Below are 23,032 nucleotides of genomic sequence, written 5' to 3'. Positions count from 1 at the left end.
GGCTTCCATTCCACAGAGCTCAGGAACCCCCCCCCCCCCCCCCGAGACTCCATAAAGACAGTAGACAAGGCCGAAGACCCAAAGGAGTCTAGCAACAGCCCATCTCGATGCAGAGTCAGCAAAATACCAGAAAGAACAGAACAACCTAGAGAGCATGCCTCTCTCCAAATAGGTTAAACCCTCTGTTCCATCCCTTGAATTCAAGGAAAAGTCCTTGACAAGGCCTCCATAGGAGAACAAGCCCCCCATAAGAAAAAGGGGGTCATTAGAGACAGAGTACCTTCCCATGAGTCACAAGGCCACAGGACGAATAAGAGAACACTCTCCAACGCAGATGAACCTGTAAGGAATCCCCTGAAAACCTAGCGCACAGAAGATTACCCTTATAACCCCTCGCCTGCAGAACCGCAAAGCCATCAGGTTACTTCAGCAAACCGTCCAAGGGAAACCATTCATTGAGCGTAGGCAAAGCCAATGAATAGCGGCACTCAGGAAATCTGGCCATCGACCAGCTCTACTTGCCAGACCAAAGGTCATAGCCCAATTCCCGGAACAGGAGAACCCTGAACCTGCCCTGGATCCTGAAAAGAGCTCTGATGAACCGCTTGTGAAGCGGGAAACGCGTCAGCGGGGTCTGTTTGCTGTAGACATGTGCACCGCTAAAAAATTCGGTTCGTTTTCGGTTCGGATCGATTCGGACTTTTAGAATTTCGTTTCGGATCGAATCTGATTCGGCAAAATTTGAATAAATTCGTTTCGGATTTATTCGGATCCGAATAAATTCGTTTCGGATTTATTCGGATTCGGCTGAATTCGGTTCTCTTCCGTTCCGAAATTCGGTATGTTTTTAGTACACTAACACCCATTTAGTACACTAAGTCACTAACACCCATAAACTACCTATGAACCACTAAACCGAGGCCCCCCCACATCGCAAACCCTATAATAACATTATTTAACCCCTAATCTGCCGATCGGATATCGCCGCCGCCTACATTATAGCTATTAACCCCTAATCTGCTGTCCCTAACACCGCCGACCCCTACATTATAGTTATTAACCCCTAATCTGCCTCCCCCAACGTCGCCGCAATCTAACTACAAGTATTAACCCCTAATCTGCCGACCGCAAATCGCCGCCGCCTACATTATAGCTATTAACCCCTAATCTGCTGTCCCTAACACCGCCGACCCCTACATTATAGTTATTAACCCCTAATCTGCCTCCCCCAACGTCGCCGCAATCTAACTATAAGTATTAACCCCTAATCTGCCGACCCGATATCGCCGCCGCCTACATTATAGCTATTAACCCCTAATCTGCTGTCCCTAACATCGCCGACCCCTACATTATAGTTATTAACCCCTAATCTGCCCCCCCCCAACGTCGCCGCAATCTAACTACAAGTATTAACCCCTAATCTGCCGACCCGATATCGCCGCCGCCTACATTATAGCTATTAACCCCTAACCTGCTGTCCCTAACACCGCCGACCCCTACATTATAGTTATTAACCCCTAATCTGCCTCCCCCCAACGTCGCCGCAATCTAACTACAAGTATTAACCCCTAATCTGCCGACCGGATATCGCCGCCGCCTACATTATAGCTATTAACCCCTAACCTGCTGTCCCTAACACCGCCGACCCCTACATTATAGTTATTAACCCCTAATCTGCCTCCCCCCAACGTCGCCGCAATCTAACTACAAGTATTAACCCCTAATCTGCCGACCGCAAATCGCCGCCACTATAATAAATGTATTAACCCCTAAACCGCCGCACTCCCGCCTCGCAAACACTATAATACATTTTATTAACCCCTAATCTGCCCTCCCTAACATCGCCGCCACCTACCTACAATTATTAACCCCTAATCTCCCGCCCCCATCGTCGCCGCTACTATAATAAGGTTATTAACCCCTAAACCTAAATCTAACCCTAACACTAACACCCCCTAACTTAAATATAATTTAAATAAAACGAAATAAGTTTACTATAGTTAAATAAATGAATCCTATTTAAAACTAAAGACTTACCTGTAAAATAAACCCTAAGATAGCTGCAATATAACTAATAGTTACATTGTAGCTATTTTAGCATTTATTTTTATTTTACAGGCAACTTTGTATTTATTTTAACTAGGTACAATAGTTATTAAATAGTTATTAACTATTTAATAACTACCTAGCTAAAATAAATACAAATTTACCTGTAAAATAAATCCTAACCTAAGTTACACTAACACCTAACACTACACTATCATTAAATTAACTAAATAAATGAATCATATTTAAAACAAAATACTTACCTGTAAAATAAACCCTAATATAGCTGCAATATAACTAATAGTTACATTGTAGCTATTTTAGCATTTATATTTATTTTACAGGCAACTTTGTATTTATTTTAACTAGGTACAAAAGCTATTAAATAGTTATTGACTAATTAATAGCTACCTAGTTAAAATAATTACAAAATTACCTGTAAAATAAATCCTAACCTAAGTTACAATTAAACCTAACACTACACTGTCATTAAATAAATTAACTACAAGTACCTACAATTATCTACAATTAAATAAACTAAAGTACAAAACCCCCCCACTAAATTACAAAAAAAAACAAACACTAAATTACAAAAAATAAAAAAATATTACAAGAATTTTAAACTAATTACACCTAATCTAAGCCCCCTAATAAAATAACAAAGCCCCCCAAAATAAAAAAAATGCCCTACCCTATACTAAATTACAAAAGTTAACAGCTCTATTACCTTACCAGCCCTGAACAGGGCCCTTTGCGGGGCATGCCCCAAAGAAAACAGCTCTTTTGCCTGTAAAAAAAAAAACACAATCCCCCCCCCACATTACAACCCACCACCCACATACCCCTACTCTAACCCAAACCCCCCTTAAATAAACCTAACACTACCCCCCTGAAGATCTCCCTACCTTGAGTCGTGTTCACCCAGCCGGGCCGAAGTCTTCATCCGATGGGGCAGAAGAGGACATCCAGACCGGCAGAAGTCTTCATCCAAGCTGGGCAAGAAGAGGTCTTCCATCCATCATACAAGTACCAAAATACAAACAAACACTAAATTACAAAAAATAATAAAATATTACAATAATTTTAAACTAATTACACCTAATCTAAGCCCCCTACTAGCTATTAATATAGCTTCAATATAACTAATAGTTACATTGTAGCTATTTTAGGATTTATATTTATTTTACAGGCAACTTTGTATTTATTTTAACTAGGTACAATAGCTATTAAATAGTTAATAACTATTTAATAACTACCTAGCTAAAATAAATACAAATTTACCTGTAAAATAAATCATAACCTAAGTTACAATTACACCTAACACTACACTATCATTAAATTAACTAAATAAATGAATCCTATATAAAACTAAAGGCTTACCTGTAAAATAAACCCTAATATAGCTGCAATATAACTAATAGTTACATTGTAGCTATTTTAGCATTTATATTTATTGTACAGGCAACTTTGTATTTATTTTAACTAGGTACAATAGCTATTAAATAGATATTTACTGTTTAATAGCTACCTAGTTAAAATAATTACAAAATTACCTGTAAAATAAATCCTAACCTAAGTTACAATTAAACCTAACACTACACTATCATTAAATAAATTAACTACAAGTACCTACAATTAAATACAATTAAAAAACTAAACTAAAGTACAACCCCCCCCCCACTAAATTACAAAAAATAAAAAAATATTACAAGAATTTTAAACTAATTACACCTAATCTAAGCCCCCTAATAAAATAACAAAGCCCCCCAAAATAAAAAAAATGCCCTACCCTATACTAAATTACAAAAGTTAACAGCTCTATTACCTTACCAGCCCTGAACAGGGCCTTTTGCGGGGCATGCCCCAAAGAAAACACAATCCCCCCCCCCCCACATTACAACCCACCACCCACATACCCCTACTCTAACCCAAACCCCCCTTAAATAAACCTAACACTACCCCCCTGAAGATCTCCCTACCTTGAGTCGTGTTCACCCAGCCGGGCCGAAGTCTTCATCCGATGGGGCAGAAGAGGACATCCAGACTGGCAGAAGTCTTCATCCAAGCGGGGCAAGAAGAGGTCTTCCATCCATCAGAAAAGTACAAAAAAACAAACAAACACTAAATTAGCAAAAATAATAAAATATTGCAATAATTTTAAACTAATTACACCTAATCTAAGCCCCCTACTAGCTATTAATATAGCTACAATATAACTAATAGTTACATTGTAGCTATTTTAGGATTTATATTTATTTTACAGGCAACATTGTATTTATTTTAACTAGGTACAATAGCTATTAAATAGTTAATAACTACCTAGCTAAAATAAATACAAATTTACCTGTAAAATAAACCCTAACCTAAGTTACAATTACACCTAACACTACACTGTCATTAAATTAACTAAATAAATTAATCCTATATAAAACTAAATACTTACCTGTAAAATAAACCCTAATATAGCTACAATATAACTAATAGTTACATTGTAGCTATTTTAGCATTTATATTTATTTTACAGGCAACTTTGTATTTATTTTAACTAGGTACAATAGCTATTAAATAGTTATTGACTAATTAATAACTACCTAGTTAAAATAATTACAAAATTACCTGTAAAATAAATCCTAACCTAAGTTACTATTAAACCTAACACTACACTATCATTAAATAAATTAACTACAAGTACCTACAATTAAATACAATGAAATAAACTAAACTAAAGTACAAAAAAAACAAACACTAAATTACAAAAAATAAAAAAAATTACAAGAATTTTAAACTAATTACACCTAATCTAAGCCCCCTAATAAAATAACAAAGCCCCCCAAAATAAAAAAATGCCCTACCCTATACTAAATTACAAAAGTAATCAGCTCTATTACCTTACCAGCCCTTAAAAGGGCCTTTTGCGGGGGCATGCCCCAAAGAAAACAGCTCTTTTGCCTGTAAAAAAAAACACAATACCCCCCCCCACATTACAACCCACCACCCACATACCCCTACTCTAACCCAAACCCCCCTGAAATAAACCTAACACTACCCCCCTGAAGATCTCTCTACCGTCTCTTCACCCAGCGGGCCGAAGTCTTCATCCGATGGGGCAGAAGAGGACATCCAGACCGGCAGAAGTCTTCATCCAAGCGGGGCAAGAAGAGGTCTTCCATCCATCAGAAGTCTTGATCCAGGCGGCATCTTCTCTGTTCATCCATCCGGAGCGGAGCGGCAGCATCCTGAAGACATCCCACGCAGAGCATCCTCTTCTTTCTTGATCCGACGACTAGGTGACTGTACCTTTAAGTGACGTCATCCAAGATGGCGTCCCTTGAATTCCGATTGGCTGATAGGATTCTATCAGCCAATCGGAATTAAGGTAGGAAAAATCTGATTGGCTGATTCAATCAGCCAATCAGATTGAGCTCGTATTCTATTGGCTGATCGGAACAGCCAATAGAATGCGAGGTCAATCTGATTGGCTGATTCCATCAGCCAATCGGATTGAACTTGAATCTGATTGGCTGATTGAATCAGCCAATCAGATTTTTCCTACCTTAATTCCGATTGGCTGATAGAATCCTATCAGCCAATCGGAATTCAAGGGACGCCATCTTGGATGACGTCACTTAAAGGTACAGTCACCTAGTCGTCGGATCAAGAAAGAAGAGGATGCTCTGCGTGGGATGTCTTCAGGATGCTGCCGCTCCGCTCCGGATGGATGAACAGAGAAGATGCCGCCTGGATCAAGACTTCTGATGGATGGAAGACCTCTTCTTGCCCCGCTTGGATGAAGACTTCTGCCGGTCTGGATGTCCTCTTCTGCCCCATCGGATGAAGACTTCGGCCCGCTGGGTGAAGACACGGTAGAGAGATCTTCAGGGGGGTAGTGTTAGGTTTATTTAAGGGGGGTTTGGGTTAGAGTAGGGGTATGTGGGTGGTGGGTTGTAATGTGGGGGGGGGGTATTGTGTTTTTTTTTACAGGCAAAAGAGCTGTTTTCTTTGGGGCATGCCCCCGCAAAAGGCCCTTTTAAGGGCTGGTAAGGTAATAGAGCTGATTACTTTTGTAATTTAGTATAGGGTAGGGCATTTTTTTATTTTGGGGGGCTTTGTTATTTTATTAGGGGGCTTAGATTAGGTGTAATTAGTTTAAAATTCTTGTAATTTTTTTTATTTTTTGTAATTTAGTGTTTGTTTTTTTTGTACTTTAGTTTAGTTTATTTCATTGTATTTAATTGTAGGTACTTGTAGTTAATTTATTTAATGATAGTGTAGTGTTAGGTTTAATAGTAACTTAGGTTAGGATTTATTTTACAGGTAATTTTGTAATTATTTTAACTAGGTAGCTATTAATTAGTCAATAACTATTTAATAGCTATTGTACCTAGTTAAAATAAATACAAAGTTGCCTGTAAAATAAATATAAATGCTAAAATAGCTACAATGTAACTATTAGTTATATTGTAGCTATATTAGGGTTTATTTTACAGGTAAGTATTTAGTTTTATATAGGATTAATTTATTTAGTTAATTTAATGACAGTGTAGTGTTAGGTGTAATTGTAACTTAGGTTAGGGTTTATTTTACAGGTAAATTTGTATTTATTTTAGCTAGGTAGTTATTAACTATTTAATAGCTATTGTACCTAGTTAAAATAAATACAAAGTTGCCTGTAAAATAAATATAAATCCTAAAATAGCTACAATGTAACTATTAGTTATATTGTAGCTATATTAATAGCTAGTAGGGGGCTTAGATTAGGTGTAATTAGTTTAAAATTATTGTAATATTTTATTATTTTTGCTAATTTAGTGTTTGTTTGTTTTTTTGTACTTTTCTGATGGATGGAAGACCTCTTCTTGCCCCGCTTGGATGAAGACTTCTGCCGGTCTGGATGTCCTCTTCTGCCCCATCGGATGAAGACTTCGGCCCGGCTGGGTGAACACGACTCAAGGTAGGGAGATCTTCAGGGGGGTAGTGTTAGGTTTATTTAAGGGGGGTTTGGGTTAGAGTAGGGGTATGTGGGTGGTGGGTTGTAATGTGGGGGGAGGGATTGTGTTTTTTTTTTACAGGCAAAAGAGCTGTTTTCTTTGGGGCATGCCCCGCAAAGGGCCCTGTTCAGGGCTGGTAAGGTAATAGAGCTGTTAACTTTTGTAATTTAGTATAGGTTAGGGCATTTTTTTATTTTGGGGGGCTTTGTTATTTTATTAGGGGGCTTAGATTAGGTGTAATTAGTTTAAAATTCTTGTAATATTTTTTTATTTTTTGTAATTTAGTGGGGGGGGGGTTGTACTTTAGTTTAGTTTTTTTAATTGCATTTAATTGTAGGTACTTGTAGTTAATTTATTTAATGATAGTGTAGTGTTAGGTTTAATTGTAACTTAGGTTAGGATTTATTTTACAGGTAATTTTGTAATTATTTTAACTAGGTAGCTATTAAATAGTCAATATCTATTTAATAGCTATTGAACCTAGTTAAAATGAATACAAAGTTGCCTGTACAATAAATATAAATGCTAAAATAGCTACAATGTAACTATTAGTTATATTGCAGCTATATTAGGGTTTATTTTACAGGTAAGTCTTTAGTTTTATATAGGATTCATTTATTTAGTTAATTTAATGATAGTGTAGTGTTAGGTGTAATTGTAACTTAGGTTATGATTTATTTTACAGGTAAATTTGTATTTATTTTAGCTAGGTAGTTATTAAATAGTTATTAACTATTTAATAACTATTGTACCTAGTTAAAATAAATACAAAGTTGCCTGTAAAATACATATAAATCCTAAAATAGCTACAATGTAACTATTAGTTATATTGAAGCTATATTAATAGCTAGTAGGGGGCTTAGATTAGGTGTAATTAGTTTAAAATTATTGTAATATTTTATTATTTTTGGTAATTTAGTGTTTGTTTGTATTTTGGTACTTGTATGATGGATGGAAGACCTCTTCTTGCCCCGCTTGGATGAAGACTTCTGCCGGTCTGGATGTACTCTTCTGCCCCATCGGATGAAGACTTCGGCCCGGCTGGGTGAACACGACTCAAGGTAGGGAGATCTTCAGGGGGGTAGTGTTAGGTTTATTTAAGGGGGGTTTGGGTTAGAGTAGGGGTATGTGGGTGGTGGGTTGTAATGTGGGGGGGGATTGTGTTTTTTTTTACAGGCAAAAGAGCTGTTTTCTTTGGGGCATGCCCCGCAAAGGGCCCTGTTCAGGGCTGGTAAGGTAATAGAGCTGTTAACTTTTGTAATTTAGTATAGGGTAGGGCATTTTTTTTTATTTTGGGGGGCTTTGTTATTTTATTAGGGGGCTTAGATTAGGTGTAATTAGTTTAAAATTCTTGTAATATTTTTTTATTTTTTGTAATTTAGTGTTTTTTTTTTTTGTAATTTAGTGGGGGGGTTTTGTACTTTAGTTTATTTAATTGTAGATAATTGTAGGTACTTGTAGTTAATTTATTTAATGACAGTGTAGTGTTAGGTTTAATTGTAACTTAGGTTAGGATTTATTTTACAGGTAATTTTGTAATTATTTTAACTAGGTAGCTATTAATTAGTCAATAACTATTTAATAGCTATTGTACCTAGTTAAAATAAATACAAAGTTGTCTGTAAAATAAATATAAATGCTAAAATAGCTACAATGTAACTATTAGTTATATTGCAGCTATATTAGGGTTTATTTTACAGGTAAGTATTTTGTTTTAAATATGATTCATTTATTTAGTTAATTTAATGATAGTGTAGTGTTAGGTGTTAGTGTAACTTAGGTTAGGATTTATTTTACAGGTAAATTTGTATTTATTTTAGCTAGGTAGTTATTAAATAGTTATTAACTATTTAATAACTATTGTACCTAGTTAAAATAAATACAAAGTTGCCTGTAAAATAAAAATAAATGCTAAAATAGCTACAATGTAACTATTAGTTATATTGCAGCTATCTTAGGGTTTATTTTACAGGTAAGTCTTTAGTTTTAAATAGGATTCATTTATTTAACTATAGTAAACTTATTTCGTTTTATTTAAATTATATTTAAGTTAGGGGGTGTTTAGTGTTAGGGTTAGATTTAGGTTTAGGGGTTAATAACCTTATTATAGTAGCGGCGACGATGGGGGCGGGAGATTAGGGGTTAATAATTGTAGGTAGGTGGCGGCGATGTTAGGGAGGGCAGATTAGGGGTTAATAAAATGTATTATAGTGTTTGCGAGGCGGGAGTGCGGCGGTTTAGGGGTTAATACATTTATTATAGTGGCAGCGATTTGCGGTCGGCAGATTAGGGGTTAATACTTGTAGTTAGATTGTGGCGACGTTGGGGGGAGGCAGATTAGGGGTTAATAACTATAATGTAGGGGTCGGCGGTGTTAGGGACATCAGATTAGGGGTTAATAGCTATAATGTAGGCGGCGGCGATATCGGGTCGGCAGATTAGGGGTTAATACTTGTAGTTAGATTGCGGCGACGTTGGGGGGAGGCAGATTAGGGGTTAATAACTATAATGTAGGGGTCGGCGGTGTTAGGGACAGCAGATTAGGGGTTAATAGCTATAATGTAGGCGGCGGCGATATCGGGTCGGCAGATTAGGGGTTAATACTTGTAGTTAGATTGCGGCGACGTTGGGGGAGGCAGATTAGGGGTTAATAACTATAATGTAGGGGTCGGCAGTGTTAGGGACAGCAGATTAGGGGTTAATAGCTATAATGTAGGCGGCGGCGATATCGGGTCGGCAGATTAGGGGTTAATACTTGTAGTTAGATTGCGGCGACGTTGGGGGGAGGCAGATTAGGGGTTAATAACTATAATGTAGGGGTCGGCGGTGTTAGGGACAGCAGATTAGGGGTTAATAGCTATAATGTAGGCGGCGGCGATATCGGGTCGGCAGATTAGGGGTTAATAAAATAATGCAGGTGTCAGCGATAGCGGAGGCAGCAGATTAGGGGTTAATAAGTGTTAGATTAGGGGTGTTTAGAGACTCGGGGTACATGTTAGGGTGTTAGGTGCAGACTTAGTGTTTCCCCATAGGAAACAATGGGGCTGCGGTGTTAGTTTTTTTTCAGCCGAAACTCCCATTGTTTCCTATGGGGAAATGCCGAATCTTAACGAGCTAATTCGGATTTATTCGGAGATACGGCAGCTATTTCGGATTCATTCGGTAGATTCGGAAGTATTTTAATTCGGAAATCCGAATCGATCCGAATCTCCGAATTTACCGAATTTACCGAATTTCCGAATTAATCCGAAACGAACCGCACATGTCTAGTTTGCTGTGCCTGTATATTGTATGTACGCTAAGTGATATGTAATAAATTACGATTTTACCTGCACATCTCTCTGCCAGATTTTTACTTCACTGTTGCGATACCTGTTTTCTCTTTGTGACTTTGCCGAACAGGGGTGTGGAGAGCCCCAAGCAACAGTGTGAGTAATTGCAGCCCAATCGGAATCACACTGTAATGGAATAGGATTTCTGTTCGAAGCTCAACTGCAGATATTGACTGGAAATGATATTACACACGGTGTTTGACTTGTATCACTTCAGTATGTGATTGCACAGAGATGTTGAAGTACAATCAGGATTGTGAGAGTGAATTTATTCTGAGAAACCAATTATGTAGAAGACAGTATGCTACTGAGAGAATGTCTCTGTAAAGGTATCAGTGTCTGAAAAGATTCACTTGTATGATATTATTAGTAATTGCAAAGTTTAGCTGAGAGGTAAAGCTAATTCAAATTCCTTGTAAGCAGGAATTAACACACAGCAGGGTTTTATACAAGCTACAGGTGACTGAGGTCAGAGCACAAATATGTTAACTAAGAAATTCAGGACAGAACGAGTGATGTTACTTTTACCCTGAATGCTTCTGTGCTGTTTTCACTGCTGCAGAGAAAAAATGACACGCTGCTGAAAATCAGAGGAATTTGAGGGAGGAGTTCTCCAGATGGCTGAATCGGCTTCTACGGATCTGAGATAACCTTCCAAAGGTCAAATAACATTGCGGTGCAAATATATACAGTGAGATTGTGAAGCAGAAGGTAACGGTTGATTGCAGAGAAAGAGGTTAGAAAGTCACAGTTCAATCAGCTGTCTCCTGGTAGTAGCTGAAATAGCTCAGCGTGGTTGAAACAAACTGAATCCCTTCAATGGAAACAATGTTGCAAGTTTTCCAAAAACAGACTTAGTTAGGAAGTTCACACGTTGTAGATTTAGGCAATAAATCAAGTAGAGGTTTAGTAATAAAGCTCAGTGGTGCTGCTGCTATACTGTTTAGCTAACAAAATACTAAGCACTGATCGTTGTACACACAGCTGATTTATCACCTTGGTAGGCAGGGCTTGATGACTCATGGCAGATAATTAAAGGTACAGAGCAAGCAAGCCAAATCCCTGACATAACCCCCTCCTCAAGCGAGCTGTCCCACAGCTCGAGGCTTAGGTCTTTCAGGATTACGGCGATGAAATAGCGAAATGAGTCTGGGTGCAGTGATGTTAGAAGCTGGTTCCCATGAATCGTCTTCAGGGGGGTAATTTTTCCATCTGATTAGATACTCCAGATTAGATGCACGCCAACGTGAATCCAGTATTGATTCCACTTCGTAATCTTCAGTATCACCACTAGATAAGATAGGTGGAAGAACAGGATCAGTTACCCTAGTGAACAGGTAAGGTTTTACGAGAGAAACGTGGAACGTTGGATGTACCCGTAAGGTTGGGGGTAGTTCCAAAGTGATTGCATTATCATTAATCACTTTAAGGATTGGAAAAGGTCCAATGTAACGATGAGTGAATTTTTTAGACGGTACTTGTAGCCGTAGATTCTTTGTAGAGAGCCAGACCTTATTGCCCACAGAATAACGTGGAGGAGTTCTTCTCCTTAGATCATAAAACCGTTTATGGTTGTCTTGTGCTCTTTGGATGTTTTGTTTGATCGTGGAGAAATTGTCGGTTAACTTCCTAATGAAATCTTCCAAAGGTGGAGAGTCGCTTGCAAGATCTGAGTTTAGAAAAAATTATAGATGATAACCATAGTTTGCATAAAACGGTGAAGTTTTGATGGAAGAGTTTGTTAAGCTATTGTAGGCATATTCTGCCATGGGTAGAAATTCTAACCACTCATCCTGCTGTTGACTACAAAAACAACGTAAATATTCCTCCAACCACTGATTTACCCTCTCGGTTTGACCGTTGGTCTGAGGGTGGAAAGAGGTGCTGTATCGGTGGTCAATCTTTAATAGCATGCAAAGTTTTGTCCAGAAGCGAGAGGTAAATTGGGTACCTCTATAACTGATGATCCGTTTTGGTGTTCCATGTAATCTTACGACATTGTCTAAGAAAAGTTTGGCAGTTTCTGAGGAAGTAGGCAGTTTTAGAAAGGGAATGAAATGTCCCATTTTGGTGAAGGTATCAACTACAACCAAAATAGTATTATGTCTTTGAGATGATGGTAATTCAACGATAAAATCCATCGAGACTTGTTCCCATGGTCTGTTTGCAATTGGGAGTGGCATGAGGAGGCCGTATGGTCGGTGTCTTTCTGATTTTGCAGTGGTGCATACTATGCAGGATTTTATGTATCTCTGAACCGTTTGTTTCATTTTAGGCCACCAGTAATTCCTTTGTAGGAGTTCTATCGTGCGATTTACCCCTGGATGTCCTGACATTGGGGAATCATGATGGTATTTAAGAAGTAAAGATCTTAGGCTGTACGGTATATATATCTGATTGTTGTGGTAGTAAATACCATCTTTCTCTGTTAAGTGGGTTTGGGGTATCTCTTTGTCATCCAGTGTAGATCTTTTTATATCGGTTACGAGTTTTGAGGTGAATCCAATGAATCGATCAGAGGGTATTATAGGAGTTGACTGGTTCATCTGTGGAGGTTTTGTATATAACCTTGATAAAGCGTCAGCCTTCCCACTTTTGCTAGCGGGACGATAAATTATATGGAAATCGAATCTGGCAAAGAAGAGACACCATCGAACCTGTCTTGCTGATAAGGTTTTGTTGTTCTGCAAGTATTGGAGATTTTTATGATCCGTATATATAGTTATGGGGTATTTTGCTCCTTCCAAAAGATGTCTCCAGTTCTCAAGTGCTCTTCGGATGGCCAGAAGCTCCTTGTCACCAATACTGTAGTTCATTTCAGCTGAAGTCATAATCTTTGAATAGAACGATACCGGATGGAGGGGTTCAGTAAGGGATTGTCTTTGTGAAAGAACAGCTCCGATGGCGAAATCAGAGGAATCGACTTCAAGTATAAATTGGATATCCGGATTAGGAAAACGTAAAATGGGAGCTGTAGAAAAGCTGAACTTTAGGAAGTTAAAAGCTGAAGAAGCTTCCTTGGTCCAGGAGAAAGACTTTGATGCACTGGTGAGTTGTGTAAGGGGTTTAGCTACTTTAGAGAAATCTTTGATAAACTTCCGGTAATAGTTCGAGAAACCAAGGAATCTCTGTAGCTCCTTTTTAGTAGTCGGTTCAGGCCAATCCAAAACAGTCTCTACTTTTTTATGTTGCATACTAATACCAGTTGGAGAGATCTCATACCCCAGAAAGGATATATGGTTACAATGAAATTGACATTTTTCCAATTTTGCGTACAGTTTATGTACTCGTAGTCTGGAGAGGACCCACCGGACATGCTTCTCATGTTCTTCTAGTGTTTTGGAGTATATAAGGATGTCATCAAGATAGACTACTAAACAGATATCAAGCAAGTCCCGGAAAATGTCATTGACAAAATGTTGGAAGGTGGCAGGGGCATTGCATAGCCCAAATGGCATTACCAGGTATTCAAATAAGCCATATCTCGTCCGAAAAGCAGTGAGCCATTCGTCTCCCTCACGAATACGTACCAGATTGTACGCCCCTCTGAGATCGAGTTTGGTATAAATGGTTGCATCAGACAGTTGTTCTATCATCTCTGGTATCAATGGTAAAGGGTAGCGGTTCTTTATAGTTATTTTATTGAGCTCCCTATAGTCGATTATGGGACGGAGAGAATCATCTTTGTTCTTCACAAAGAACATACCCGCACCTGCTGGAGAAGTAGATACCCTGATAAAACCTTTTTTCAAATTCTCCTCCAAGTAGGTCTTGAGATGTTCCAATTCAGGTTGGCTGAGAGGGTAAACATGTCCAACGGGAATAGTGGCACCTGGTTGTAACTGGATAGGGCAGTCGTATGGACGATGTGGTGGTAGACAGTCTGCTTCGGTCTTGCTAAAGACATCTTCAAAATCCTTATAAGTTTCTGGTATAGGCAATGAATCTGTAAGAGAGTGAAGTAGAAACTGCTGTGGAAAACAAGTGCTTTGACAATATGCTGAATTAAAACATACCTGTGAGGTAGACCAATTAATAGAAGGTTCATGTTGCTGAAGCCAGGAAATGCCTAGCACAACTGAAAAGTGTGGTGAAGGCAACACATCAAAAGATATATACTCAGTATGGCCTTTTTCTGAAACAACCATAAGTGGTACTGTATGATGTGTGATAGGTCCGTTAGATATGGTAGACCCATCAATAACTCTAATGACCAAGGGTTTTGTTTTCAACACAAGTGGAATTTTATTGGTGGATACAATTTCAGAATCAATGAAGTTCCCGAAAGCTCCTGAGTCAATTATGGCTTCAGTGTGTATCCTTTTGTGATCCCACTGTAATAAGAGAGATAGTTTACAGTAAGTTATTGTTTCTTGAAATAGATGAGTAGAATGAATAAAAGAACACTTACGTTTCTTATTCCTTGAGAGGATGGGACAGTCTGAGACAGTATGGGATGGATCTGCGCAGTACATACACAAACTCTTTGCCTTTCTCCTGAACCGCTCTTCTGCCGTTAAGGGACCTCTAAGTACTCCTATCTCCATAGGTGTAGGTTGACTAGCAGTTGTAGAGGGACTCCGGTTATAGGTAGTAGATCTTGAGAATGATTCAGTATGAGTACGTTCAGATCTCCTTTCTCGGAGTCTTCTATCTATCTGCGTGGCAACTCTCATTAAGGCCTCTAGGGTTGGAGGAAGATCGATTCTGGCTAGTTCGTCCTTCAACGATTCAGCCAAGCCAAGTCGGAACTGATTTCGGAGTGCAATTGGGCTCCATAATGAATCTGTTGCATAGAGTTTAAACTCGGTAATATAGTCCTCTACCGGTCTCTTGCCTTGTTTAAGGTCTCTCATTTTGGCTTCTGATGATAATTGAATGTCCTTATCGAGGTATAACTCATCCATATTATCAAAAAAAATCCCTAAAGAAGATATAATAGGATCCTGATGTTCACAGAGGTTATCAGCCCATCCTCTAGGTTCTCCTCTAAGGAAAGAGATGACCGTAAGAACTTTGATTCTATCTGTGGGGTAACTGCGGGGTTTCAAGTTGAAAAATAGATGGCAAGCGTTTTTAAATTGTCTATACAATTTTCTATTCCCGGTAAATGGTTCAGGTAATGACACCAGAGGCTCAGGTGGTGTGTCATGAGTAGCCTTTACGGCGATAGAATCTTTTATAATCTCTCTAAGTGATTGGTTCTCCACTTGTAGATCTCTCACTGCCTGAGCAATCTGATCAACTCTCTGTGTCAGGTTGTAGACAAGTTGAGGTATATCCGCTGGCTCCATGGTTGATGGCTTAGTATTATGTAATGGAATAGGACTTCTGTTCGAAGCTCAACTGCAGATATTGACTGGAAATGATATTACACACGGTGTTTGACTTGTATCACTTCAGTATGTGATTGCACAGAGATGTTGAAGTACAATCAGGATTGTGAGAGTGAATTTATTCTGAGAAACCAATTATGTAGAAGACAGTATGCTACTGAGAGAATGTCTCTGTAAAGGTATCAGTGTCTGAAAAGATTCACTTGTATGATATTATTAGTAATTGCAAAGTTTAGCTGAGAGGTAAAGCTAATTCAAATTCCTTGTAAGCAGGAATTAACACACAGCAGGGTTTTATACAAGCTACAGGTGACTGAGGTCAGAGCACAAATATGTTAACTAAGAAATTCAGGACAGAACGAGTGATGTTACTTTTACCCTGAATGCTTCTGTGCTGTTTTCACTGCTGCAGAGAAAAAATGACACGCTGCTGAAAATCAGAGGAATTTGAGGGAGGAGTTCTCCAGATGGCTGAATCGGCTTCTACGGATCTGAGATAACCTTCCAAAGGTCAAATAACATTGCGGTGCAAATATATACAGTGAGATTGTGAAGCAGGAGGTAACGGTTGATTGCAGAGAAAGAGGTTAGAAAGTCACAGTTCAATCAGCTGTCTCCTGGTAGTAGCTGAAATAGCTCAGCGTGGTTGAAACAAACTGAATCCCTTCAATGGAAACAATGTTGCAAGTTTTCCAAAAACAGACTTAGTTAGGAAGTTCACACGTTGTAGATTTAGGCAATAAATCAAGTAGAGGTTTAGTAATAAAGCTCAGTGGTGCTGCTGCTATACTGTTTAGCTAACAAAATACTAAGCACTGATCGTTGTACACACAGCTGATTTATCACCTTGGTAGGCAGGGCTTGATGACTCATGGCAGATAATTAAAGGTACAGAGCAAGCAAGCCAAATCCCTGACACACACGGATATCCTATGAGGCCCTGGATTCAAGCCCTGTATGCATACTAATGCCCGGTGGTTACATGTTTGCTTTGGAACCTGCAACACGATAAAAGGAGTTTACACCTCACCGAGAGGGTTAAAACCTGGTGAGTCCTCATTTGATTAACTTGGATATTTTACAGTTTGTGAGGTGACATCCGCATAAGTAGGACTCATTGACAGAGTCGGTTTCACCTTTGAATATTTATTCTATACAAATATACAGCATTAATACTGAGCAGTCTTTTTCTCTTTAAATGACATGATGGCAGGTTCAAGCCTCCCATTGTTTAAAATAAACAATATCCCGGAAATTGAAACACCCCGTCTGACATAGAAAACAGACCCACAGGGAGATATTAATGTAATATCCAGGAGAACCTGGAAAACGAGAACACCTTGCATGTCCCGATCCAAGGAGGAGACCACACCATGCCGAAGTCCAATGCTCCAAAGGAGCTAAGGCATCTCAAACCAAGACACTAGAGCCCCCTCACCATATGAGACAGAGGAGTACCTGAAACCAAGGATTCAGAGCATCCCCAGATCCAGAAAAACTTCTAAGCAGAGTCAAAAAGAACTCTCTTGAAGGGAAATTCAGGTCCCCAAAGGATACCCAACTCACATGGAGGAACGGACAAAATCCAAAGGGTCTCAAGAAGAGAGCAAACCTCTCCCAAAGGGAAACCTAGGGCCCCATAAGGAGACCTATCCCAAAGATCTCACTGACCAGAGAAGCCCAGAAGGAACACGTCCAACAGGACAATTCCTAGAGCCTCCGAAAGACCAAACAGCCTTAAACCAGTGGTAAGGAGGCGCTAAACCTCCGATCCTCCCACATGAGGAAGAATACTCTAGGTCCCAAGAGACTCAGAAGCAAAACAAGTGACGCAGTGGAACACCGCTGACCCAGTCAACCAACTTGAAGGCTCATTAAGGACTGAAACAATCCTTCCAGCCTCACAGACCCACGAGTCCTCATTAGAATGCTTAGCTGAAACTTGTAAAATAAAAATAAGAAACACAAATAATAAAGTAAGCACTCTGCACCACGACCGGGCCAGCCAGGCCGAACAGGTACCACTGTGTCTGAACAGGCCTTGAGACAGAAGATCTAATCCCAAATAGGACCAGCCTGCAACAGGACCATAACTGTCAAACTGCCTAAAGCCTTCCTCAGAGGGGAAGAGAATAACAGACAAAACATAGGACTAACATGTCCCCTTAACAACTTCTGCAGAAGTAACAACGAGAATCCATCCCAGAGATAGTTCCCGAAGGAAACATAATCAAAATAAAAGTCATCGTAACCGGATAAAAGAAAATATAAGGCAGCCGTAGGCCAACGCCTAAGACAAAACAGGCATACCCGCAAGACTAGCCAAACGGAACCCTGATCTTCCAACAAAAACTGTGAAGGATCTCAACAACCGACAATCAGGAGATTACGTCATCCCCACATGTCTAATGAGGTGAACCATTCGGAGAAGAATACTGTGGATTCCCGTATCCATTAAGGATAGGATCCTCTAATAACTCAAAATTGTGTCTGAGTAAAACGCGAAGGCGCGCTATTCTGTAATGAAAGGCACAACACTTAGGGACAGCTACACCCACAGGGAACTGTATAGGCCCACCCAAGGCCGGGAGACCCGGGACAATCGGGCACGAGCACAAATTTAAAAAAATGTCTGGGCTCTGCAGACGCATAATCGCCAAAAATATGTAAAAGCGAAAATGAGCTGCAACCTCTGTGGGGGAAGAAGCCACCCTGCAAGGAGGGATAAACATAATCTGGGTTACCCACATGTGTAGTAGTAGGGAGCAGTAGGGAACTCACCTCTTGGAGGACAGGACCCCCAGAGGCGAATGGCTCAGCGGACCCTTGATTCCCTGAGCCTGAGGAACAAGGCGCTGTAATACAGCATATCAAACATAACTGACTGACCTGTGTCAACGGGGCCAATTCACATTGTTCACAAGTCTCAGAATCTGAAATTTGAACAGTCTCAGAATCCTCCATAACTGGATAGAGAATATATTAATATGGACAAAAGAAAAATCTAAACGGCACCTGACACCCGCAATGGCTGGGGCACTCACCACCTCCTAGAACCAGACACTAGCAGACCCAGATTTTTCAGTCGCCACATGGTTAGGAATGCGGAAAAGGAAGACCAGAACATAAACACGTCCAGTCACAAGGTGAACCGTAGAGTCCAAAAAAAGCACGCCCAACCATAAGGTTGCGTCCCTTCCAAAGGCCCCTATGTTTTAAGCCAAGAGCCCAGTTAACACTACACATAAGCAGATTGAATCACATAACAAACATGATTAAACCCCCCCTGTTCAATAATCCCCCTTGGTAGATATTAACCCTCAATTCCAAGAACCAAAGGAGCCTCACTGAGGCCCTATCCTTTATACTTAATAAGTCCTGCAGGATAGTACCTTACAGGAAACAAATAAGATACAGAACATTCAGATGAAGTAACATGAAACGATCTTACCGGAATCTACACCGTGGAACAGGAACACGGACCTTCAAGTGTGGCGAATAGTAGCAGCGCCTCTGCCATGGACTTGAGAGAAGAAAGCAGGCAGAGAAGCGAAGTTCGACAACGCTGTTTACTTGTGGAGCTGTTAATATGAGTCAGGATGGTTTCGCAGAAAGACTCTCTCTGCATCTCCGGACTCTAACTTTCATCCATGCTCTCCCGTCCCGTGGCGAAGAGTACTACCCTCCATAACAGGCCAAACAAACTTCTCACACTTCTCTGCCAACCTCCTGGGACGAAAGGCAAAGAATGACGAATGAGGGGAGTGGGAGGAGTATTTAAGCCTTTGGCTGGGGTATCTTTGCCTCCTCCTGGTGGCACGGTTCTAAATTCCCAAAAGTAATGAATGCAACTGTGGACTCCATTTATGACGAAAAAATGATTTCCATTTATGACGAAAAAGGGATATGTACACTCACAAAAGTGGAGCACCGCTATGATTGCAGGCTACATCCAATATCTTGCTTTAAGGAGCTGCCTGGGCTTCACAACAAACTGATCATCTATGATTATCTAGACTGTCACAGATATCTTAGGGAATGTGAGATCTTCCAAGTTATTACTTTACAGATTTTGGACTATATATATTTTTATATTGTTACAGACATTGGACATTATTTTTTATGATTATATTTACCATCTATGAAATCTATTTTTTTGATTACTCAAATGCACTGCTGTTTTGAAAAACAATTTTGGAATCAACTAGATATCTTCACGACGGATTTCTTTTAATCCACTCCTGTAACTTACATAAAATATTTTTGCTCTTGTGTGATTGTCGTAAAACTAGAGGAGGGGGAATTTTACATGTATGTGGCAGAGGGTGATCTTGGGGATTAGAGAAGCACACATAGTTTAAAAAACAAACAAAAAAAACCCCATTGAGTTATGATTATATACCCTGTTTACATATCCACATCATGCAGTCATAAATCATATAGAAGATCAATACCTCTTTTCCCCATTCATCAATTGTCCTCCACAGATTATTATAATCTAAAATAACAAAAGGGTTCCATGTTGGTGGAAAAGATGCCTGGAATGGATATGTCTTTCCCTGGAGATACACAAACAAATAAAATACATATATTAATTAGTATTATTGCAAAGAACATCTGTGCTGAGCTTCTAAAGAATAATGAATATGTAAGACTACATACTGTGATTAAACATATTTTCTAACAAATGCTATGGTGGCAACTACAATTAACACAAACTGAGTTATTGCATTTGTTTTCAGGATCAATTATCTAATTCTATTTCTTTTTTTTTTTTTGCCAAGTTTCCTTTTCATAATTGGCTTCCATGGTGTTGGATCTAGGTCAAACACGGGAGATGATAATCATGGCAGCAGATAACTACTTCAATACTACTAATAATAAAATAATGACTAAATACAGTAGAATTGCATAAAAATAACAAGAGCAAAATTAATAGACAATGCAATCACACTTACTCTAAACATCAAATAAACAGTAGACCCACCATTTGCCAGCCCCCTGTATCATGTGACAGCCATCAGCCATCTTGTGCACATGCTCAGTAGGAGCTGGTGCCTCAAAAAGGATTGTATATAAAAACAATGTGCAAAATGTAATAAAAAAAGTGAATTGGAAAGTCTCTTACAACTCTTTACTCTATATGAATCATGAAAAATTAATTTTGACTTGTGTCCCTTTGAATAATTCAAATGTTAGTTCATATTATATTTTATGTAGAAACTTAGAACTTGACTGTAGATATGAACCAAAAGGCCCATCAAGACTACCCATATTACTTGTGCAGTGCAAACTTACTTATTCCTTAGGATAGTCTTATGTGTGTCCCAGGCATTTCTGAATTATTTTATAGTACTTAAGATTATCGCCAATATTAGAAGTTTATTCCATGAATCAACCAGCCTTTCTGTAAAAACTGCTTCCTCACATTTCTCAGAAAAATGCTACACTCTAACTTAAAATTGTGAATCCTTGTTTTTGTTTTGTTTTGTTTTGTTTTTTTGTGGAAAATGCTTTCAGCATCACATGCTTTCAGCATCACATGTGGAAAATGCTTTCAGCATCACTGAGATAAGTGACAGTCTACTTGAAAATTGATATTGCTTACCAACAACAGATAATCCCTTTATTACCTATTCCCCAGTTTTGCATAACACACACCATTATATTGATATAGTTTTTAAGTCTACGATTACCTGTATCTAAGATTATTATATAATAAGAAATAAGAGGTGGCTGCATGGGCTTTGAAACAGGCAAACTTAGAGGTTATAAAGTATATTAAAATAACAATGCTGTTTATGCAAAGCTTGGAATAGGCAGTAATGGTGTTATCTATCTTTTGAAACAATAAAAAAAACAACCTAAAGTCTCTTCGTTTATTTGAAGGTTTCCATCGTGCCACCTCTTTCCCTTCTCTCCTCTAAGCCAAACATATTTAGATCATAGAGTCTTTCTTTTTTACATTTTATATTTTAGACCATGTACCATTTTAAGACTTCCTTTGGATGGTTTCTAGTTTATTTATATCATTCTGGATAAATGGTATCTAGAACTGTACACAATATTCAAGATGAGGCCTAACGAGTGATCTGTAAAATGGCATAAGAACCTTACTATTTACGACTGCTAATACACCTACCAATGCAACCAACCATTCTACTGACCTTACCTACAGGGATGTTGCAATGTTTACCACATTTAAAATAATCGGTAATAATTCCCAAGTGCTATTCCTCTTCAGTTGCAGTCAGTTATGTACCATTTAGTCTGTAATTGGGCCTTGGCTTTTTGAATCCTAAAAAGCATACTCTTGCACTTATTCATATACATTTTAGATCCTATTTATTTGCCTAGACCTCCAGTTTTTAGTTTTGATTTCTTAGGAAAAAAACTAAAATTAATTTGCAAAAACATATATTAATTCCAGAGTTTAAGCTCTAATTTAAACTTTCAAAAGGAAATTCTGAGCTTAAAATTCCTGCCAACTTGGAAGCTTTGCATGATATCAGTGAATTCATCACACATGCCATCAATGGCATCAGTAGTGACAAAAATAACATAATTTATGTAAGAACTTACCTACGGCTAGATTTAGAGTTTTGTCGGTAAGGACCTGCGTAGCTAACGCTGGCTTTTTTCTGGCCGCACCATAAAAATAACTCTGGTATTGAGAGTCCACATAAAGGCTGCGTTAGGCTCCAAAAAAGGAGCGTAGAGCATATTTAACGCAACTGCAACTCTCGATACCAGAGTTGCTTACGGACGCGGCCAGCCTCAAAAACGTGCTCGTGCACGATTCCCCCATAGGAAACAATGGGGCTGTTTGAGCTGAAAAAAAACCTAACACCTGCAAAAAAGCCGCGTTCAGCTCCTAACGCAGCCCCATTGTTTGCTATGGGGAAACACTTCCTACGTCTGCACCTAACACTCTAACATGTACCCTGAGTCTAAACACCCCTAACCTTACACTTATTAACCCGTATTCTGCCGCCCCCACTATCGCTGACCCCTGCATATTATTATTAACCACTAATCTGCCGCTCCGTAAACCGCCGCTACTTACATTATCCCTATGTACCCCTAATCTGCTGCCCCTAACACCGCCGACCCCTATATTATATTTATTAACCCCTAATCTGCCCCCCACAACGTCGCCTCCACCTGCCTACACTTATTAACCCCTAATCTGCCGACCGGACCTGAGCGCTACTATAATAAAGTTATTAACCCCTAATCCGCCTCACTAACCCTATAATAAATAGTATTAACCCCTAATCTGCCCTCCCTAACATCGCCGACACCTAACTTCAATTATTAACCCCTAATC

The 23,032-nt window shown here is 39.1% G+C and overlaps 1 protein-coding gene across 1 annotated transcript in view; it reads right to left on the bottom strand.

Moving 5' to 3' along the window:
* Nucleotides 1-23,032, bottom strand: part of LOC128653287 (amine oxidase [flavin-containing] A-like) — a 412,656-nt gene that overhangs the window by 200,125 nt on the left and 189,499 nt on the right. The window contains exon 4 of the mRNA XM_053706492.1: nucleotides 20,157-20,261. Within this exon, the coding sequence (XP_053562467.1) occupies nucleotides 20,157-20,261 (105 nt within the window). The remainder of the gene's footprint in view (nucleotides 1-20,156; nucleotides 20,262-23,032) is intronic.

Source organism: Bombina bombina, chromosome 3, assembly GCF_027579735.1.
Source record: "Bombina bombina isolate aBomBom1 chromosome 3, aBomBom1.pri, whole genome shotgun sequence".
Taxonomy (NCBI): Eukaryota; Metazoa; Chordata; class Amphibia; order Anura; family Bombinatoridae; genus Bombina; species Bombina bombina.
Note: the sequence above shows the minus strand (reverse complement) of the source record. Positions and strands in the feature narration are given on the sequence as shown.